This window comes from Pseudomyrmex gracilis, unplaced genomic scaffold, assembly GCF_002006095.1.
Source record: "Pseudomyrmex gracilis isolate BER0280 unplaced genomic scaffold, ASM200609v1 scaffold_112, whole genome shotgun sequence".
Classification (NCBI taxonomy): domain Eukaryota; kingdom Metazoa; phylum Arthropoda; class Insecta; order Hymenoptera; family Formicidae; genus Pseudomyrmex; species Pseudomyrmex gracilis.
Genome location: NW_018020696.1, coordinates 294,419 through 316,978, shown reverse-complemented (window position 1 = coordinate 316,978; position 22,560 = coordinate 294,419). Strand labels below are relative to the sequence as shown.

Sequence of the window (22,560 nt, the reverse complement as noted above, 5' to 3'; positions counted from 1 at the left end):
TGTTCTTATTCGTTCGAAACATATGTATTTTGTCTTATCGAGACTTTTTATCCTACAATACATTTAAATTTACTAGAATATCTTGTTATACTTTATTTTTTTCGATATGTTTTTAGTTCGCCGATTAAGATCAACGTCCATCCTTGATGCGCAAGAATAACGGATAACCCAAAAAACAATTCAAGAGGAAATTCATCGTGAAATCGTCTATGAGTTCAGCATTCCTTTGTACACCGGAAGAGCGATTGTCTGCAGTGACCAATGCGACCAGACGGTTAATTTCTGTGAGAAAATTTGCTGATGCGATTCGATGATGCGAATCACCGTGGCTGGCGAGCGAGAACAGTTCGCTGCACATTGAAAGTAGCTTCTGCATCGCAAAATCGTCCCGACCGCAATTAGTTTCTTGTTCAAACTGCGATGATCCACCGAGTAAAGAGCAAACGATACTTAATCCCGACGATCTCGGATTAATTTTAATCGTACGATCGATATTAAAACATGTTTTCTTTCACTTAACGTTGCAATCACGAGATGTAAATCATCGATAAATCTTGTGTGTGAACGTACAACACGAGATACCTACATTCTTTTTTCTTTTCCTATTCTTTTCAAAAAGCAAGACAGCCAGACAAGATTTACGAGATTCTTTGAGAATTTTCTGTTCTTTTCTGGATCTTGAATGAGAAAAAAATGTTCCTTATTTTCCATTTTTCTTTTCAACGAGAAAAACGTGAGAAAACTTAAATACGCTCAAAGTTTCCTACTTCCTGTGAGATAATAAGGAAGAAATTGCGAAATTTTAGGAAAAAGATTTATTATAGAAATAATCGAATACTGAAAAAGTTTGAAACTGTATCTACATGAGAATCATGTTAAAAAAATAGATAAGAAAATTAAACATTTACAAAAATTATACAATTCTTTTAGTGCATTGTAAGTATACGCATATAAATTTTATTAAATATTTTAAACTAGTTTTTCACTGATTTTAACTTTCTATTGTGCTTTTGACTTAGTTCTTTGACTTAATTCTTACGTGAACGCGAGTGCAGCGTTCAGGTAAGAATTTATTTTCAAATTGCACAAATCTAAGATATAAAATTAATTTTATCCTAAAAGATTAGGATTAGGTTTTTTATCATTCTCTTTTTCTATCTCTCTTTTTCTCTCTCGGTTATATTTCTACACAAAACTTATTGCTTTTATTAATATGTATAATTTTTTATAATAAAGTTCAAATATGATCACGTGCGATATATACACATGCATACGTAAGGGCGCGGTTTGTCTTTTTACTTGACAAATTCAGAATTGATACAACTTTACATTAAAAAAAAAAAACGCAAGTTTAGAACATACATAAAAGAAAAAAGCGGAAAATTTATGTATAGGGGAGACCGGGGCACAAAGTAACATCCAAAATAGATTGTAAAAAAAAATGTACGCAATATTATGTAATATTAGGTACATTATATAATAGTCACATCCTTTAGCTTTAAGAAAAAACTTACAATAAAAAGAAGAATATTTTCCAAAATGTAGTAAGCAAGATAGTAGCAGTTTGACAACCCCGTGTCACAACTAGCCCCGGTCTCCCCTACTTTATAGTTTAAAATTATTTCCGGAGTTTTTTTGGGACAAATAAAAAACTCTCACATTTTATCTATTCTTTTTTTTTATTTTACATATGTAAAAATTTCTCTTGCAATTCTTTTTATGTGCATCTGTTAATGTCGTCTAAAGAATTGTTATTATTTTTCAGAATGTTCTTCAAATGTCCATTTAACTGCTTTTTGCTCAAAACTGTTGAATAGCCTTGATTAATCTTTGAGGAAAGTCGTCGATATCTGAAATTTTTCTGAAAAATCTCAAAAAAAAAAGTCTCAAAGAAAAGGTGTAGAGTTTCTGTTTGAGTTGTTTTCTTTTAAACTGATCTTATCAGGTTGTGTCTCGATTGGCGTCGCCAAGGTTAGAACAAAGTCAAGTGTTAAAGGTTTTAAGTATGATTTATTTTAATATTGCTTTCTTTTTTATTGTATATTCTTATAGCTCTTGTTCAAACGTTTTCATTTTACTGTGTAGTAAAACTTCTTTTGGTTAAGAATTTCCTAAAATATTTTAAAATTTGTCACGATATTTTTTAATATAAAATATCTCATAAAGATAAAGGATCCAGCTATCTTTAAGACAAGATCGGAAGAGAATTTACTTCAATCAAAAAAAGTTTTATTGTACAGTTCTGAAAACGTTTCAACAAGAACTATAAGAATAGAAAGTTTAAAAAATAGAAAGTTTATATATATATTTTTCTATAGAAGGTTTTATATACATATATATATATTTTTTTTCCTTTTAATCGACAATATTACTACAGCGACATTATTTTATAAAAAGACGCAACTCGAAACAATTTATCTGGTAACTTTTCGTGCCAATAAAATGCGAAAAATGCAATCCTGACTCCAAACTTTCAGTGCGGTTACTTGCCGTCGCGAGCAAGATAATTAATCTTGTTCTTGATGTCACAGCTCGTTATTTATCAACTGCGTTCTGTCGTTGAGAATATATTCCACGTTTAATCGACGCTTATACACGAAGATCGATTATCTGCAGTCATAACGTCTGACAGACTAATTAATTGGCTATTAACGATCCGATACTTAATTTGCGCGCCCTTTCTAGTCGCGCTTCGAAACGTCGGCAATCTCCGTCGGTATGGTGTTTGCCGTTGAAAATTATTTATCTCTCTTACCTTCTTTTTTGTAATCTTCTCACTTTGTTGATTCAATCTAAATGTGAGTTAGACACACATTTAACCGTGTCATATCTCATATTTAACCGTATCATACTTTTTCTCGGTTTTCACGCATCTTTTCTTTAAAAAAAAAAAAAAAAAACTACACAGCTACTGTTAACTATTGTTAATTGAAAAGACAACAAACACCATTTATGCGAAAAGAGGTTCTAATAGACTCTATTTAAATTCATAGTCGTGAAATGTACCTTGAAAATCAATTCGAGCTAGCTTTGGGAAACAACGTTTCGAATCGCACACAACTGTGAAACCGGAACGTGATATAGGAGAAACTATTTGTTAGGTGTCACTTTACGGATATCAATGTCTATGATGGCACTACACAATTGTGGTTGTACACATTGAGCCGAATTAGACAATATTGTCGGCATCGCTTTCGGATTAAGAAACGAGACACAGTAGCAGCGTATAAAATCGAAGGAAAACGAAGAAGGGGGTTGTGAACGGGGTAGATTATTTATGGCATAACGGTGTTCGCTACTGCTGGATATAGGCGGATCGAGGAGAGCAATTTGCATCTGTTTGCGGGTTCTCGCCTCCGCCCACTTTCGCGCTGGCTCATCAGAGAGCGATATATATCGTTCCTCTTTCACGCCCGCGTACCAGCCGATCGTCTTTTTACACACCCGGTTCGTCATTACCGTCTTTTGGCGTACACTGTCCGATACACCACCTTTTTATCACGCGAAATTATTAAGCCGAGTATAGCAAACAGAATTTTTTCGAAGCTATCTGCATTCGGCCGGAAATCAATATCTCTTTTCCACAGTACGTCGAACTCTTTATACGCGACACACTCAATTTGGGGAGTGAGATCTCTGAAAATTGATTGTGAGGAAAGGTCTAGGTCTTTCGGTAACTTTTAAGATCTCTTTCATTTTCGTCCATTTCTCTCTTCGCGGGTAAGGAAACTACAGTTCGGAGACTACATACTGTATGTGGTATTTGTGCAGTCTTACCTTTTAAAAAACATATTCACAATATTGTACAAGAGTAACGGCGGAAGTAAAAAAAAAGTCAATTTATCGGGTGAAAAAAATCGGTATTTCTTCTAAATAAAATAGACAAAAAAAAAAATAAAAACAAGAAAAAATACACCAAAAAAAGAGTCCATTGTTTCTGACAATGGACTATCTTATTGATGCTTCATTAATGTTTATGAACGTTCTGTTTATTCTTTCTTCTGCGTTTGTCGCAAACGGAAAACAGGCCAAGGAGGAAAGTCTTTTGATACAATTTTGAGAAGTGTTGACGCGGTGGAAGGGAAAGAGGAAAGCAGAGGGCGTAACACGGGGTGACAGAAAAAGCTACTTTACAATAGTTCCTTGAAGTGTACAGGCGACGTCCCGTTGTGCAGGTCAGAGAAACACTTACACATAGACGCACTTCCTGGTGCTTCGTGTTCATCTCTCACGAACGTTGAATTTTTCACGTAAAAGGCAGTTTTCGTGTCTAGAAGCAGAATCGAACTACCACATGCTGTTCTTGTGTCGATGAAGTGGGATCAAGGTTACTGCCTTTTAGTGATTCGTGTCGAGAACCACAACTGATTCATATTGATTTATTCTGTGGCACGAAGAAGATAATGTAACCCAACTTGTAAGAGAAATATTACGTCGCCAAGGGGTGAATACTCGAAAATTTATCCGGAAGATCGTGAGAAACGTGAGATTTAAACAAGATTTGATCTGTACTTAAACAATATTTTAAAACTGAATTAATAAATTACAGAATATATATTTACTGGAACGGTGTTTGGAGTTACCCTATTATTTAAGGTGGTTAATTAGCAAGGGAAACCGACGATCGATCACCGCCTTACGTCATCGTCGCGGCTATTGTGGTCGCATCCTGTTTCCAGTCGTGCACCGTCATTTCCCCGATAATTCAGAATACGGGGGGCCCTCTGGAAGAGGGAGGAAAAAAGCGAGAATCCTGAAGTAATTCGCAATCATGCGTGAACAGCTGACACTGGAGATTAGGTAAACTACGCGTCTTGCGCTATAGCGAATTTGCGCTCGAAATCGCTTTAACTTATAACGTCTGAAAACGCGCAAGAAGTGCGCAAAATGTGCTTGTGCGATGACGCCGCAGACAACTGGACAACGGCGACGGAAGATCATGCCGATTTTCTCCCATTACCTTAATTGAGTGCTCCACAAACGAAGATGTGTCCCGTTGCGCGATGGACAAGCATCATTTACTACGCTCAAGACAGTTTTAAACGCGCGATACGACTTTAACGCCCGGACTATGCTGCCGATACTTGAACTGTTTTATTAACTGTTTTATTATGTAAGAGCAAAATAAGATAAAAGAAGATTCGACGCTTAGCCACATACAATGTGGTGAGTTTATGCTAGAGCAATAAATAAACACATCTTTCCTTTCAGTCTTCTCTAGGCTTTCGTAAATCGTACATGTTTCTCGAGGAACAGTTTCTCGCTTCTCGACGATTTTCGCAAGAGAAAATTTGAATTTCTATCTTTATATATTGTTTTCTAGAATATATATACAGGGTGTCCCAGAATTGGTTTAACATCTCTCATACACAGGTAAAAGGAATAAAACTGAGGTGAAAAGTTCTATACCATTTTGCTAGATTTGCAATAGTTACCGAGATTTTAAGTAACAAAAGTCCGCGAATAAGCGTGCATCAGGCTGTCTTACGCGCGTAGGACAGCCCGGCGCGCTTCACACAATTACATTTTAACCTTTTCGCTCCGGGACTGGTCCATATATGGACCAGCAAGAAAAGCGAACGTAATAGATGTTTATAAGGTCAATTTAATGCACTAAATTTAGGAAAAAAATTGAAAAAAATCCTGGTTACTTCTTTGACCTTCAAAATTAACTTTGAAAGGGGGGGTAGCAGGTTATTATTAACTTTTTCAGCTAAAATACGAGGTCAATTTTAAAGGAAAAATCCCCGGAGCGAAAAGGTTAATATGTATATGTTATAGTATATGCTGTTATATTAGCTCCTCCCATATATCGCTATGGGTAACACCGTTAGCGCGCGAAACGCGGCGGGCAGTCTTACGCGCGTAAGACAGCCCGATGTATGCTTATTCGCGGATCTTTGTTAATTAAAATCTCAGTAACTATTGCGAATCTAGCAAAATAGTATAGGACTTTTCACCTCAGTTTTATTCCTTCTACCTGCCTACGAGAGATGTTAAACCAATTCTGGGACACCCTGTATATACACAAATACTAACTTTGATAATATTAAATTTCGCGCAAGTGCGTTTTTCAAATGTTTTACTTTATAAATAAAAAAGTTGAGAACCACTAATTGCGTGTTAAAAAGTATCAATTTTTATGCAAAGAAGCAATCTCTCTTTTTCTTCAAAATTTTATTGAAAAATATCAAGTGGTTCAAAAGTTAAACCGGTTTTTTTTAAATATCGCAATTGCTCGAAATTCCACAAATTTTTCCTGGCTCCGCGTAAAGTTTGCTCTAAAAGAACCGGCGCGAAGGCTGTATTCAAATATAATCGGCGCCGAAGGAAACCGAACGCTCTGTTCTCGCACTGTTTAAAAGAACAGCCTAATAGTTCTAGATTTTGTTTTGTGGAATGTTAACGAAACGTTTCGATATAAAAATGACACTAACGTGGTTCAAATCCGAAAAACATCTTTGAATGTTAATACAACACGCCGCGAAAGCATCAAATGTCAGATTATCCTAAAATCTCTTATTTTATCTCTTTTTTTTTCTTCGCTCACCTCAAATTCGATTAATATTATCCGAATCTTGATTTTATTGATTCCGCGACTAGATGAAACAAAAGGACTCGGTGTGTATCACGATACGAGACGCGGAAAACAAACGGGTTTGCACAACCAGTGCATGGTGCGCGATCGTAAAAGCGCGGCTGTAAAGTCGAAGAGGGGGAGCATCTCTAGACACACTACGGGGCGTGAATCGTAGGCGGGGCGAGAGAACCTGATGTTCTGCGATTGGTCGTTGGCAAGAACAAGCGCCAGTGCGGCCTGTTGCTTTAAGAACGTACTGCCTCGCTGTGTTTTATCGAGCTTGGTTTGCACGGGGGAAAAGCATTTAGGCGACGTATCCCACCGAAACCCCACTGCTCGGGAAGAACTATCTGGTGTTGCAGGTGGTGGGGAACGAGTGACCGGCCGTTAGTTATCCCAGCACCTATCTCCCGGAGACTTAGTAGAGATCTGCAAGTTGGTCCGACGAGAGTTAGCTTGACAGAACGGCGGAGGTAGAACAGTTTTAGTCCTTTGCTTCAAGGTTTTCTTATGTGTCTGAGTCCAATGGTTGCAACGTTTTCACAAAGTTTCGGATTCCAGCCCACGGATTTTAATGGCAACGAATTCACCAGCCATATGCCAGAAGCTCAAAATCTAGGGTGGTCTCAATGCTGTAATGAAGTTAAAAATTACTGTATGTTTGTAAACAATTGGTGCACTCTTTCTGTGTTTTGTTTCGCGATCGCCGAAAGTGACTAAACGTTTGTAGATTGTGAGATTGTCGAGATAGGAGAACAGCTACGGTGTATATGATAATGTCGTCTTTAACGGAGGGCGTCAGTGAAATGAGGTGGTGAGGTTTTATGCATGTTCAATGTTGGAACGAACTCTTGGGTTATTTTGTAGTGAGTCGACTCGGCTGATGAGATGGTTACCAGTCTCTCGATGATGCGACCATGCTTCACTGGATATTCTTTTCAAGGTGTGTCTTGCGCTACTCCCAACATATGTGTTCTTTTTCGCGTAAAGCATGAACGCTTACGGAGTTTGTATTCGAAATTTTGGATTGACGTCAAATGTCCTTTGTCAAAGTAAAAAAAAAAAACTGATTAATATATTTTAATTCAATTAAAACTGAAATTTGTTTCAGTGCCATTTTGCAGAAACATCGAGATGATAATTTGCAAATAAGTTTCTGTTTTTATTAGTTACTTCTTTAATTCTAGAATGGTTTTGTGGTCGAAGAAATAATGTGTTCATATAATCCGATCCTAAATATATAAGATATAACCTACCTACTATATAAAGGCCTCGATAATAATCTGCGAAATTTTTTTACGTGCTTTGCCTGAAAAAAAAAAAAAAGAAAAATGGCGTCGTTTTGCGACGCTTTTATCTCGTAGCTTTATATTGTGTACGATACCATTCAAAGTTGATACATTCACAAGGTCCTCTGTTTGACGGTTTCAATGCTTTTCAAAATACGGGCTTCTAAAAATAGTCTTTGATACTGTTGATGTATCAATTTATAAACAGCTCTTTGCAATTTGGCAAAAAATAAAATACAAAAAGAGCTTGGTGTTAAGTTTTTAAGAATATTTCTCATTAAAGCCGTGTGCAGTGTGATAACTATTTTTTTTATTTTTATTTTCCTTGAAATGTGTCCCGAGAGAAACACGGCTCTCTCATCGGCCCCGAGACCACCTGGGATAGATTTTCTATAGAAAGCAAAAAAAAAACCAAATAATGTAGAAGTAACAAAAATTTCATCTACTTAAAATATGTTTCCAAACCTATAAATTATGCTGAAGCAGTTTCTGGCAATAAAAAAAAAAAAAAAACGGTACCGTTAGCTCAAAACTTTTGCAGAAGGACAGATTTTGACGGAACGAAAGTGCGGGGCTTAAATTCGAACTTATGTGCAATCTAAGAAAGGTTTATGGCTGTAGTTATAGCTCACAGTTTGTGTCTGAATGTCTCTTGTGTATCCCGACAAACACACGATTCTTTTTCTTGGTTCTCATTGTAAAGATTCCTCTATCCGTCAAGGTCGCAACTACTAATTATTTGTGCATGTTGCGTTTTTTTCTAGACAATAGACACAAACAAAGCGAGCGCCAACAAAAACATCCATAGGACATGTACATTTTCTAATTATGATTTTTCTATATGTTACTTTGAAAAACATCTTCGAGACAAAATAACGTAATGAAATGACAAAGTGCGTCAACGAAATGACGCAATTTGTCAGTGTCCGAGACCGCGCTGCGTTCTCGAGAATAATTAGCGCGAGTAATTAGTCGCTTGATGATTTACCAGTTGGAAACGTGACGGGAAAGAGCGCGCCCACGGGAATTCGCGGCTATAAATGATGGCGGACGATTAGCAACTCAACAAATCCGCTTCTGTAAAATGTCCGTAAAACAAAAAAAAAAAAAACAGTATTCGATGTTGGCTGTTAATTACTTTATCGTTAAACACGGAATTTTTTCCGTCTCGCAATTCCGTCATTACAATGATTTATGATGACACGCGCCGCGATTTTTTTTCTTTTCACGAAAAACACGGAGCTTTTCCCGTTTCTTCAAAGCACAGTTCGAAGTAGCATGTATACGGAATGCGCATGATAGATGTTGAAAACTCTTTTTTAGTTATTTGGTCAACGTATACTTACCTGGTGCATCCTAGACAACTTTCATTTTTGTGCCGACGAAAAGGAATTCGGGGGTGAGTTTCGCTACTGATGAGTTTCGTAATGACGCCCATTCTTTTAGATTAAATTGTCTAAAAAAAGTATTTTATCGCACGTAAAACGATAATCTAATCGATAGCAGTTTGCTGCCTCAGTAGAATCTGCATTCTTCGGAAGTCAACAAGGTTGACATCATCAATTTAGAGTCATAGGTATTAGCTTCTCTTCCCAATTTCCCAATTCATATTGGAGATTCATTTTTTGGCAGTGTCTTTGCGAACTCATTTGTCAATTAAACAATCGACCGCGACTCAAAAAAAAACAGCTGCATTTGTAGAAGTTCTCAGGTGGACATAGAGTTTTTCGAGCTCCCGATTGCACCCGCGGCGATGCATGCTACGCGGTTATGCAAGCGCCTCTGCGCAATCGAGAATAGCGGTTTCCTTTTTCTACGGACGCTTTTTGCCGGCCACGTTAGTCGAAGTCTGTTTATCCTTTGTCTTTACGCGACACTGTGTTTTACACGGAAATGCGTTTAATTGCAAACGAAAGCGTGCGACCGTATTCCATGCTTGTCGTCTCTTTTCACGACCAACAGCGACGATAACAACGGCGTCGTTAATTTTCATATTTGTTGCTCGCGTCGCAAATGTGAAAGTGCAACAATATACATTATTTATCACGTTCTTGTGCGCCCGCGAAAAAATCGCGATCACAGACCGTTTTATTGGATATTGAACGCGTTTTACTTATTAGGCGACGCTTTGCACCCGAGATCGGAGAAGTGAAAGCTGCGGAATCGATCATCCGCTTCCTTCTTGCCTCTCTAAATAGATTAACAATTTGCAGTTATAGGTGAACGCTAAGCCAACGAGATTAATTCAATCTGCGTTCACTGGTGCAAATACTGCTCACGTCTTGTGTGCGCTGTATTTGATTGCTTATCAAATTAATTACATGTGTATATTTATTCTTTTATCAATCTGGTATAGAATGTACGAGAACATAACGGGTTTATAAGTTTTATGAGATTACAAAAAAAAAAGTTTTACTGTTTTTATGCAACTTCGGAGTGTTGCACGACATATTGGACGAATTGTTCCGTAATGTTATAGTCGTGTTTTTCATATTAATTTCTTCATAAAATTTTTCTTTTGATGATAAATAAAATTCAAACTTGATACTAACGGTTTTTAATGTTATATAAATTGAAAAAGTACATTAAATCATGTTTTTTCGTGCTCATCGATTAATTCACTGACTTATAAGCGTTCAGAATCAATAACAAACGATCATTTCATGAATTTTACCTTCATGTAGTCATTTTTCATGACACATGACCAATGTTGCTGTTAATAAACAATGTTTAATTAACGATCTTCTGACAAAAAAGTATTAAAGAAAATAAGTCAATATTGTTTCAGCGTCATATATATATATAACATACAGAAGCAGTTTAATTTTGTATGTTTTCTATGTGTGCGTCTTTAGAACATATTAATTTAATGTTCTACTGTGATGATACATAATGTTGAATTTATACGTAGAAATTTAATTCACAAAAATATTTTTATTAAAAAATGTCTAATAATAATGCTTGTTACAGTCATAATTTCTTAATCAACTTGACGTTGTATATTACGCAACTATTCAGCAACAAAGCTGTATTTCATTTTGTATTTGAACTTTTACGAGTTTTACAGTACAATACTGTGTTTATTTTTTTGCAAAAAAACACACGTAGTTTATTTTCTGAATATTTTTTCGATAAGTACGTTTATAAGTTGCGTCTCAATTTATAGACACATCAAAATGTATTAAAATGTAAATTTTATATTTAAGTTTTTTTCTATCTCTTAGTATCTCCATACAATTATATGCATTTTTTTTTTTTTGTAGACTTTTATACATAGAAACATCTATCAAGGCCATTCTGCGCGTTCTCTCAGAAAACATTGATTTGAGTCGATTAGCATGTGAATAAAATATCAGAAGTTAATAAGTTGATTACGTACATAATATGTCGTAACTGAAATAATAGGAGTGACTCTCCGCTAACGAGGGTAACGCCAATCTCCGTCTCGCCTGGACGATCTGATTTTTCGTTGCGCTGTCATTGAGATTCTCTTTTTTCGCGCGATTATCGCACCTCTCGCAAAAGCGAGAGAACGGTTTTTCTTCCATATCGCGCAAACGTGCGATTGTGTCTTCTTTTTGTTCGTGGTTGTACGGCGCATTCGCGCGTCTCATTATTCTCCCGGTGAGATCGTAGACTCTTGTCCTTCTAAATGTGTGTGTGACTGATAGATACAATATGGTTGCATGAATATATTAAAACGTAGTATACAATGAAAGAAATCTGCGAGAAAAAAAAAATAAATAATACACCAGTAATCCGACAATTTAACTTGCAGTGTACATTACGGCTTGTGTAGTGCGTTATTTGTTGTTCCTTTTTTAAAGTTTGCGTTAACGGCTACGCACCCTGAGCCGCAGTCGGCAGTAAAAATTGCTACGACTCTATTTCCTAGAGCGCGCGTTCCTCTTTCTTTAGATCGGGGCCGAGATCGTCATCGTGTAACGCGAAATTAAATAAGCCAAGCAAATTATACGCTATCATTGTTGTGCGTCGTAAACCGCACCGGGATTTATTGGACTTATCGGTAGTTACTGCGTTGTCGCTCCGTTCGTGTACTGCAACGTATTCGCCTGCGCTCTCTCTCCTACGCTCTTTTCTCACATATCTTGTTCTTTCTTTCTTTTCCTTCTTCTTCTTCTTCTTCTTCTTTCTCCTTCTTCGCTTCAAGAAAATAAGAGAAAGAAGTCGAATCGAGCACGCGGTGTGTTGCGCGCGATAAATCCAGGCTACCCTCTTTATACCGCCATCCAATAATCACCACACTGCCCTGTCGCACTCCGCGAGCTCCGACCTTCTCTCTCTTTCTCTTTCACTTCCGGTAGGTACGGACATGAAAGCCGCCCGATGGATTTCTCAATCACTGCTTCTGAAAAAGGAATAATTTCGATAGAATTAGTCATAATGAAATCGCGTGCGCGACACAGTAAACTGTGCCTGTTACAGATGTAAGCTCGATACCGGGCCAGGGGCGTGTAAATCAGCTCGGAGGACTTTTCATCAATGGACGACCGCTACCTAATCACATAAGACTGAAGATCGTCGAGATGGCCGCGGCGGGAATCAGACCGTGTGTCATATCGAGGTATAATTATGTACTTAGTAAAACAATTTTTTTAATACAATTAATTTGATTGTTATCCCTTACGTTGCTCAAGGCAATTTTGAAAGTTTGTTGTCAGAATAAACTGTTGGCGTTTTTTAAGCGCTCAACTGGTGCTAGAAACACCTTCAGACTGTCGGTATTATTGATATTCACAGATTTTTATATTAATGCGGTGTAATTCAGTGTTTCGACGACTTTTACACTTTCTAAAGAACTTTTACACACTTTGCGTGCCAGCGAAAAGTTTCGCTGTCTGTCACGCGCATCAGATTTTGCCGCAGCGAAAGGGTTAATAAAGCATGTAATATTTCATCAAATTGATGTCCGAGATAATAGAAAATTTCTCGTGAGAGCTGTTAAAACATTTTACGAATTGATGATAAAATAAAGCAAAAATTTGTTTCCCAAACGAATAAAGCACATACGTAAAGCAAAACTTCTGTTCTCTATGCAATGCAAATTATCAGACAACTCAGGGTGTCGCATGGATGCGTGTCGAAGATTCTTAACCGATATCAGGAAACCGGAAGTATCAGGCCGGGTGTCATTGGGGGGAGCAAACCGCGTGTGGCCACACCAGAAGTAGAGGCAAGGATTGAAGAATACAAACGTGACAATCCAGGTATGTTCTCATGGGAGATCAGAGATCGGCTGATCAAAGAAGGCGTTTGTGACCGGACCAGCGCACCGAGTGTGTCCGCAATTTCTCGGCTGCTCAGAGGTCGCGACTCCGAAGACGACGTCAAAGTTGGTGATGGTAAGAGTCGTTTGGAACCGGAGAAAATACGACGCGGTAATTGATTTTGTTACGCGAACTACACGATTAACTGTCGCGTCGCATTTTCTTCAGTTCCAAACATCTCTAGCATAGAAGAAGTAACATATAGAAAATATAGTGATTAATGCGCTCGAGTTTCCGCTGAAACTCCGAATTACTTGTCTATTTTTAAGTTTTTCTAAGAGATGTAAAGCGACATTCTATCTCTGTCATATCATTATGCCGAGCCACACAGAACCTTACATTTGCTGCACTTTCTATTAAATCAAAAGAAAGAAGAATATTAATTTTGATAAGCGCTATACGTAGCGCTCTGCGTGGTCTCAGCATTAAAATATAAATAGGACAACAAAAATCCGTCACAAAAAAAATAAGCAAGAATTTTGACAAAAGTTTTAAGAAAAATACGGTAAAAAAGGCAAAAAGAAAGAGAACAATGGGAGGAGAAAGAGAGTTCTTCAAAATTTTCGAGATTGCCGCTAATGTAGGCGGTAAGTTTCTGGAACAAAGTCCATCCGCCCTCTCAACTCCGCCCGAGTTTCTTCTCGTGTCCTAACGGAGATTGATGATCGCCGGCGAATCGGTCCGACGCCGAGTATCCTAGCACGGAATTGGATTATAACGACATCGACTGATATAACCGAGCTGTGGCCGCTCGTTACGCGACGCCTCTTAAAATTGAATCAGAAATTTTTTTATGTTTTTTTACAAGTAAGTGTCGGTACAGTGACGAGAGGCGCGATTTCATAAAAATTTATATCGCATACTGCAACTCGCGCAAGAATAGCAAAACGAGCAAGGAGAAGATTGCTTGGCACAGCACATTTTATACTGTCATGGTAAATGGCGTTAGGTACGCGAACGGCGTAAGAACTTGACGAAAATAATAATCTTGGTTGAAAATCACATTTGCTGAATTTGCAAAAATGTTATTTCTTACTCTGGTGAATTTCACTTCTTCGTAACAATAATGTGCTTATTTTCAAAATAATTATTTTGCAGTTGACAGTTCCGTCTTGTTCGCAGAACAAGACATGATATTTTGCAAAGAAATTTTTCTAAGCAAAAAGTTTAAAAAGAACAGATTTTACCCTGATGCCAAGTAATTAATAACTTAATATATAGTTTTTTTAATTAAAAAATTGTAAAGCTAATAAGAACCAACGCTAAGTTAACAACAATTCAAAAACTGTTTGACTTTTCCGATTTTCTTTGACGTGCAGAGGTGCATCGCAAAATTACCAGAATGTCTATAATGATATATTATTCGTAAAGAAGTCGCAGAAAAATAAAGATTTCATTAGTAGTAGTCTTATATATTACTTTCACACAACAAAAAAAAAAGCGCGTGCAAATATAATAGAGTATGAAAGTGTTCTGTGAGAAACAAGATTTTCTCTCCTTTTTTTTTTCTTTTACATGAGTAAGATGTCAATATGTCACAAATCTGTTACCTTTATGATTTCCTTACCTGAGCGGGGTAAAGAACTCTTTTGGTAGACGTTCTCGAATGAAAAGGAACTAGTCTTGTTGAGAGAATTTCGTTTTTTTTTTCGTGCTCGTAATTTTTACTCATAGTATATTTTTACTCATTCCGACAATGTAGAAACTTTGTTGGAATTTACTGACTATGAGTACTCTTAGAAAAAGCATGCTTTTTAGGGTAAAAATTACGAGCACGAAAAAAAAAAAGCAAACGGGAATGAAATGCTTCCGGGAAGTAAAACGTAAATTGTTCTTTCGGAACTTTCGTTATTCGTTGTCAAAATTTATGTCCTATGACGCTTTGAGGAAAGGAAACTATATACATCGATACGAGCACAACACGCGTACATACGATACATACACCTACCGCTGACCCACTTGATCTTAACACGAGCCCAGAGGATACGACCGATCTCGTGCAGTGAAAGGACCTCGAATCCGCGACACGCCCTATCACCTGGCCCACACGTCGGACCACCGTGTGGGACTCGCGCGCTCCGCACGGCCCGAGTGAATGAGTTAAATTAAATGCTCGCGTATTAATCGGCCGCGCGCCCGTGTTTCTCGGTCTCGGAAATTGCCGGTTCGCCTACGGTGCGCCGCCGTCGGATCATCTCCCTCCGGTAGCTGGGCCCCGGTTCGCCGGACTCTGTAATTTTCTCGCCGCCCGGTACATACATGCCCACGTGTGCGCGCCGAGACCCGCACGTAAGATGTGGGCCTCGTCCCGCGTAAGCAAGCATCAACGGTCCTTCGAGAAAATCGACGGCCGATTGAAGGACGCGAGTCTGCCGACTCACCGATGAGTCGGAATTCCCTTCTCTTCGCGATTTTGCAACAAGCGTGTTAAAAATGCAAATAATGCAATAACGTTTGAAAAAGCAAATTCAAGGAAAAGGATTTAATTGTGTATAACACAGAAGAACACGCACACGATGTATATCGTGCGCAATCGTTGACGAAACTTAAGACGGTTTATGACAGTTAAATGCAGTTTTTTTTTTTATTGAGAAATTTCCCTACGTCAAAAAAGACTGAATATCAGACTAACGTACGTCTGACACTTGAGAAAAATTCTCACGAAATTCGAACACGAGCCGACACTCGGAAGAAGAGAGGAGGGTTGTTTCCCCCGTCTTGCTGACAAGACAAATGAAATGTGTACAGACACAGACTCATCCTGAGTTCATCTGAGAAACCGCTAAGTCGGCGAAGATAAAAGAGAAGAGACGGTTGAACGTAGAATCCCCGTGGCTGTAAGTCGATCGTTTTGTCGGCCGAACGCGCCCGTCAGAAAAAGAGAGCGAGAGAGCAGTGGCAGAAATAACCCTGACCTTGCAGAGGGTGTGAAACGAAAAGGGATATCACGCACACATTACGCCCCGTACACATTCGCGCGGTATAAAACGCAAGAGAACTCGCGAATTGTGTCGTTCGATTTAAAAAAGCGATGCGTATGCGACTTTTAAATGCGCCACACGCAGGAACGCGAGTTGTGCCACAACTCGAAAAACCAAAGCTCGTCGAGATAAACTGAACCTTTTTTACTTGGCGTATCAAAAGTTGTCTTGTGTTTTCCTCCCGAGTGAAACGTGTCGCGCACGATGTGAGTATGCGGCGTGAAAATGACAGATCCAACTGAAGATAATTGAAATTCTCTGAAACGAACAAACGATCTGACACTTCTCTCATACTGAGAAATAATCAAATTTTACGAGCTGTTTGTTAAATTTTAATTTAACAAAATTTATCAAATTTAAATTTGTCGAATTCATACGCCAATTCGTCCCGGCGCAAACGCAAAGCTCAATTTTAATTTATGTATATAACGCGAGTATATAACAAGTTTTTTCGAGTTATTACACGGGAGAATTTTTGCGCTACTTCGGATTTTTGTACGATGATGCGCGTGATCCGCGCGTGAATCTCAGAAAAATCAGAGCAGAAATTATATATCTCTCTCGGACCTAAGCGTTACGGCCGATGCGAATTCCCGAAGTTTTCGAAACCCCGATATTAGCCGCGGGGTGAATGATTGCCAGGTTTGCTGAGCAAGTGTGTACGAAAAACAAAGTCGCCGTGGTAATTCGTCGTGTTGCACGCAATAATATTTTTGTGTCAATGAAACGCGCGTTGGCCGCGCGCATGAATAAAATCTGTGCTTCGAGATCATCGTAAAACGTGCTACAAAATATATGTAAGAACGCGCTAACACGAATGATGTGAATTATTTATGACGAACTTTACGATGCGAAAGACGATGTATAAAATATATTTGAAAGAACACGATTTTAAATCGCTGCGTAATAATATTTTCGAAATCAGTGTTTCACTTGACGTCTGCATGAAAGAAAATCTATTGTCGAATGTGTTTTATTTTTATTTGCCTCCCTCTCTCTCTCTCTCTCTCTCTCTCTCTCTCTCTCTCTCTCGAGTAAGATACTCACATTTCACTCTTGCAATTCGTCGGAAGGAAGTGATTACCTACAAAATCCTGGCGGCACATCGTCGCGGAGCTATTTCTGACCTTCATCGCACGTGGACGCGGATCCGATCGTGGCTCAGGGTTGTTGGACTACGTCGTCGCCCGCACTATTTCTATCCGCGCGCGGATAGGTGCTGGTGAATTCGTGAAACTCTTGACGAACAGGAGGAAAGGGAAGAAGTGGATGAAATGACCCGGTGGCGGAGGCGGTTGGAAAAAAAAGCACGACGACAGGCCGGGAATAGAGTCCGTGTCGAATTTGCATTAACGCGGCCCGTCCTGGCGTCAGGCGTCGTCGCCCGATTAGTCGCGCGCCGTCGTAAACTCGAGAGCTCACGAAACCGACGACAATCCCGAAATGCATCGCGACGGATCGCATTGCGGAGCGCACGCGGAAGTACACAAAAAGTACTCCCACTGTCTTCTACGTCCACGTGTCACGTGCCTGTTCCCGGTTTCCCACCGTAAATATATAACAAAAGAACCGTTTATATCTTTGAACGACAACTGAGTGCACACATAAATTTGTATGTAAAAGTAACGAGTTTTGTAAAAATAGAGAATACAGAAAAAGTTTTTATAATAACTAAAAAATTTAAGAATCAACGAAGATTTGAGGCTCTTGAGATTTTTTAAAATCGACAACGCGAAGTTTAATCGAAAGCGAGAGATTCCAGATTCGACCTCTTGGTCGAAGTGGTTTTTTCGCAATATTTTAAAATTAGATAGGAAAATATATGAGCATTTATATCATATACGAAATGCGAATATAGCATCCTATGTGCAAACAAATTGAAATTTCAATTCAAAATTTACGTGTAAAACTTACACAAAAAAATACAAATATATATCTTGCAACATTCAGCGTAGGGTCTTATTGACCGGTTAAACTTCGCGTTGTTGATTAGAAAATTTAAAATGTTTATATTAAATTATAATGATAATTATATGCTTCAAAATTAAACGCAAGATATAAAAGAAACAAAGGTGTATAAGAGAAAATATTACGTAAATTTACAAAAATATGTTAAGTGTTGTTTATTTTTTGTAGTGTCATTATTTGATTTATTTTTTTCAAAATAGTACTTGAAATTTCTTTTTGTTTTACCACGCGTATACTTATTTACACTTATTCTTTTTAATATTCTCGCGAATATTTTTTTCAAATCTGCAAATCTTTCAAAACTAGAAATTCACCTGAAGTCCCGTAAAGACGGATCGTAAACAATTTATATTGCTTTGTTCGCAGTTTGTTCTCGCCAGAACCATCACGTAAACGTCAAAGGGCACCGCGCGAGTTTGGGTCAGATGCTTATTTCACACTCGGTCGACGATCAGATGTTTGAACCCGCACAATCTCCCTCTCGGTGTTTTTGTCGAACCACATTTTGTCACTCGTTCATCGTCACGTATGATTGTTTTACGCGATTTCTTTGTCGCTCGAAAGCTAACGACTCAACAAATGTTTCGTAATTATTTCATGGCCTAATCGCGCAATCCTTTCCGCCGACCCTGAACGGGAAAATCAATTATTTAATCGTCATAAAGAAGTTTCTCTGCAATTGCTGAACAGATTATTAATTTATAATAATAAAACTGTATTCTTAATCTTCGATTTAGCGTGGAATCTTGTGCGTAAAAACATTTAACATTTCTTTCTGAGTCTTTAAATTTTTATTTCGTACGAAGAAAAAGAAAGAATGAGAAAAAAGAGAAAAAAAGATGAGAGAACGTGAAAGAAAAAGAGAGAATGCAATTTCGAAATTTTTCTCTTAATCGTTTTCTTTCACACCGCGGAACTAGCATGCGCGGTATTGTTTCTTCTTATTCTATTTCTTTCAAATCTTACAAAATTTTCATGGTTTATTTACGACAGAAATTATTTTTCAATTTAACGATTACAAACAAACGTTTGTATTACGCTAATAAATATTTTAACAACAAAAACACAGAAAAACTGCTAGTTTGCCGTTAGCTATTTGAGCGTTTAGTTTACGTAAAAATAACGGTTTTATTACATTTAGATAAAATGTGTCAACTGCAAATAATAATTATTTTCTTTGAGAGAGTACATGGAGGAAAAATAGTGTTTATAATTATTATTTTATGGCTTAATCGATAAGAACAAGAAATTAAATAGAATAAAAACAACTGCATTTTTATATGGAAAAATAAAATATTCTTATCTTTATGTAGAAGAAAAACAATATTCTTATAAAAAAAAAAATTTCCAGAAACTAGAGATATACAGCAAGTTCTTAACATCCATCATTGCGATCGCTGCTATATTGTCATTCATTCGTTGACTGATGAGCTTTATCAAGCCTGAAAAAAAAACGCGCTGAAAACAAAAAACAAATTTCGAATAATTTGATGTCGACGTTGGTAGTTAGAACTGTGCATTGAATCTATTTGAAACAATTTTCTAAACTGTACTTCATGTAAAATATCGATTTATTTTACTTGGCGTCAGTAACCAGAAAGAAAATTAGAAATTAGTAGAATAACTTTTGTTGCGAACGAATCCATACGTTTTTTATTACAATCACGTTTTGGTTCTGGCTTCTGAGTCAATTTTGTCTTCTGAATCTCTCGTGTAATATATTTTTTGTGTGATCTTTTATTTTAAGGAAAAACGAGTTCTGGATCTGATTGCGACAGCGAACCAGGAATTCAGCTGAAAAGAAAACAACGCAGGAGCAGAACGACGTTCACAGCTGCTCAACTTGACGAATTGGAACGAGCTTTCGAGAGGACTCAGTATCCTGATATATACACTAGAGAGGAACTCGCTCAGAGAACTAAGCTGTCAGAAGCTCGTATTCAGGTGTGGTTTAGTAATCGAAGAGCGAGAATGAGAAAACAGTATTCTTCAACGAGTTCCGGTGGATACGTTCCGTATTCGACTACTCCGTTTCTTCCACCTCATCCAAACGCGACACATTCGCATCCTCATGCTCAACCTTTGCCAAATGCAGCTTTTCCTTCCAGTCAAGGTGAAGTGTAATAATCTTTGCTTAAGTCAATTAATTGCTGATAAAAATATTTCAAAAATATCTCGGAGTTATCAATGACATTGTCACATGTTGTTAAACTCATGATCCCGAGTGATCGCTTTGAGGATATCGTTATTTATTAAAATTTAAAATTTTATAACAAATAGTTATATATATATATAAATTATATGTATAAACACATTATTTTAGTTTATATATATAATTTAAATATATTAATTTATTTATATTTTTGTATTCACACATATAATTGTGTTTTGATCTATAAATTCCTTATTTTGCGATGAACACTTCGAATTGCAATCTTGAAAACAGATGACAACGTCGAGATGACTTCGATAAAAAAGCGGAACATTTACTGTGTTATTCAAACGCCAACTAATATCAGTATATGTATTACTATATTTCAGTACCAGAACTATATTCTCATCATTCATCACTCTCTCATCAATTGGCAGCAGATACAGCACGATTACCCGTATCCGTTGGCTCGACTCCGACTTACACTTTCCCAACATCGGTGACCTATACCAACTCGTTATTGCCTCCAACTTCATCCACAACAACTCACATGACTCACCAAGGAGCTTCTACGTCGTCTAGCTATCAGCCAGCAAGCAGTCATCAACTGCCGCCAACTCCCAATTCTCTTGTCACTATGATGGGTTCGAATTCAGGTAATTCGACTACAGCTCCTGATCAATTGACACCGCCCGAGCTTCCGCTTGGTTCGGTTTCGTCCGCTCAGCAGCAACAGCCGCAACAACCGCAACAGCAACATCAACAGCAAACGCAACAGCAAACTAGTCAAGGAACCTCGCCGTCGTCGTGGAACCTTGCAATTACCGCTAGCAGCAGAGTTGATCTTCCAAGTCCACCGACAAGTCTGCAAACTCATGCTTACGGTGCTCATCCTCATCAGGCCTTCCCCAGTCATTATGCTGCGCAGAGTTTTCAGCAACCTCCAAGACCTGCGGCGCAAACTTTCTGGACGCAACATCACTTTTGAAAATAATCTCGAGTGTAGATTACACAACTGTGAATTTACAAACAAGAAATCGAAACCATTATAATAAAACGAATTCATAGAATCTAAACTTATCATAATGCTGTTAAGAGATGATGTTGTTTATATTAGCAGAAATCTTTGAATAAACACAGTTGATGACTAATACTTACAGAATTAATAATTACTGATTATAGATAGAATCTCTAATGTATTATTAAGTGTACAAATTAGTTTTTGCAATGGTTTGGTAGCTTTATTGTTTGTTTAAGCTATCATGCTTTTACAGAAACGAAAGTGATAAACTGCCCAATAAAAATGTCGCAAAATAATCAACACAACACAATAGCAATTACTTTAGTAATTGAGTTTAGTAATTACTTTAGTAATTGAATTTGTTTTTGATTCGAACATTAATTAAACTAAACCTAATAGAATATATTAGACAGATAGGTAATTAAAATAGAAATTTATAGTTTATAGATACGATAGATCGTGTGATGTTAGACTGCCTCGATATAAATCCACGTATCTGAGAATTCGTCATGTGCGTGCGCTAGGGGCGACTGAATAATGGGAAAAGGTCCACGATCTTATATCATTGAATGACACTATTTACTTTAATTCATAGAAATGTATAAATATATATTTAATATATATAATAAAAAATATACACATATATTTACATATTTATGTTTATATATAAATATATGTGTATATAAATATACTATGTATACGTATAGGTAAGCTAGGTAGCTAGATATTTATCAAATTGTAACATGTAAGAAAAATATATTACAAAATAAGATCATTAAACATAAACGTAGAACATACGTCAGAATCGGCAGATTAAAATGTTGTGGACTGCCAAAAAGGCACACATATATCTATTTTAGTGATTATAATTAAGCTTTGCGTTGTAATACTTTGCATTGTTTACGATAATCAAAGTTTGACGATAATCACTGTGATTTATCAGAAATGAAAATATCCGGATGTTATAACAAATATTTTCACTATTCGTTGTATCTTCTGCTTATTATCATAAAAAAATTTAGCTTATACATATAAAATTGTACAATACATAATATTCAAGATTATTCTGTATACAAAAGTAGTAACTTCTCTCAAATAACAGAAAACAAACAATGACGAGTAATCTTAAACAAACTCAGAGATTGATACTTCGTGGTAGAGCAAATTATATATATAAATTGTTAATTTATTTCACACTGCGGAGTATATAAATATCATGCATAACATATAAATATCGCATACAGTTCTTTTTTCAATCATTTATGTTTACAGTGCAACCAA

General features: G+C 37.2%; 1 protein-coding gene across 4 annotated transcripts; it reads left to right on the top strand.

Moving 5' to 3' along the window:
* The first annotated feature begins 229 nt into the window (after positions 1-229).
* LOC109856260 (protein gooseberry-like) lies at positions 230-21,847 on the top strand. 4 transcript variants are annotated; one of them, XM_020431324.1, is made up of 5 exons: positions 230-284; positions 12,316-12,454; positions 12,943-13,232; positions 19,854-20,219; positions 20,648-21,847. In XM_020431324.1, the coding sequence occupies exons 2-5, from the start codon at positions 12,417-12,419 to the stop codon at positions 21,244-21,246; spliced, it is 1,293 nt and encodes a 430-aa protein (XP_020286913.1). In that variant the 5' UTR covers positions 230-284; positions 12,316-12,416; the 3' UTR covers positions 21,247-21,847. The 4 variants fall into 4 exon arrangements, with proteins under 4 accessions (XP_020286913.1, XP_020286912.1, XP_020286910.1 ...); XM_020431323.1 differs by lacking the exon at positions 230-284 and adding an exon at positions 7,012-7,214 and having other exon boundaries at positions 12,943-13,097; XM_020431321.1 differs by lacking the exon at positions 230-284 and adding an exon at positions 7,012-7,214.
* The last annotated feature ends 713 nt before the right edge of the window (positions 21,848-22,560 follow it).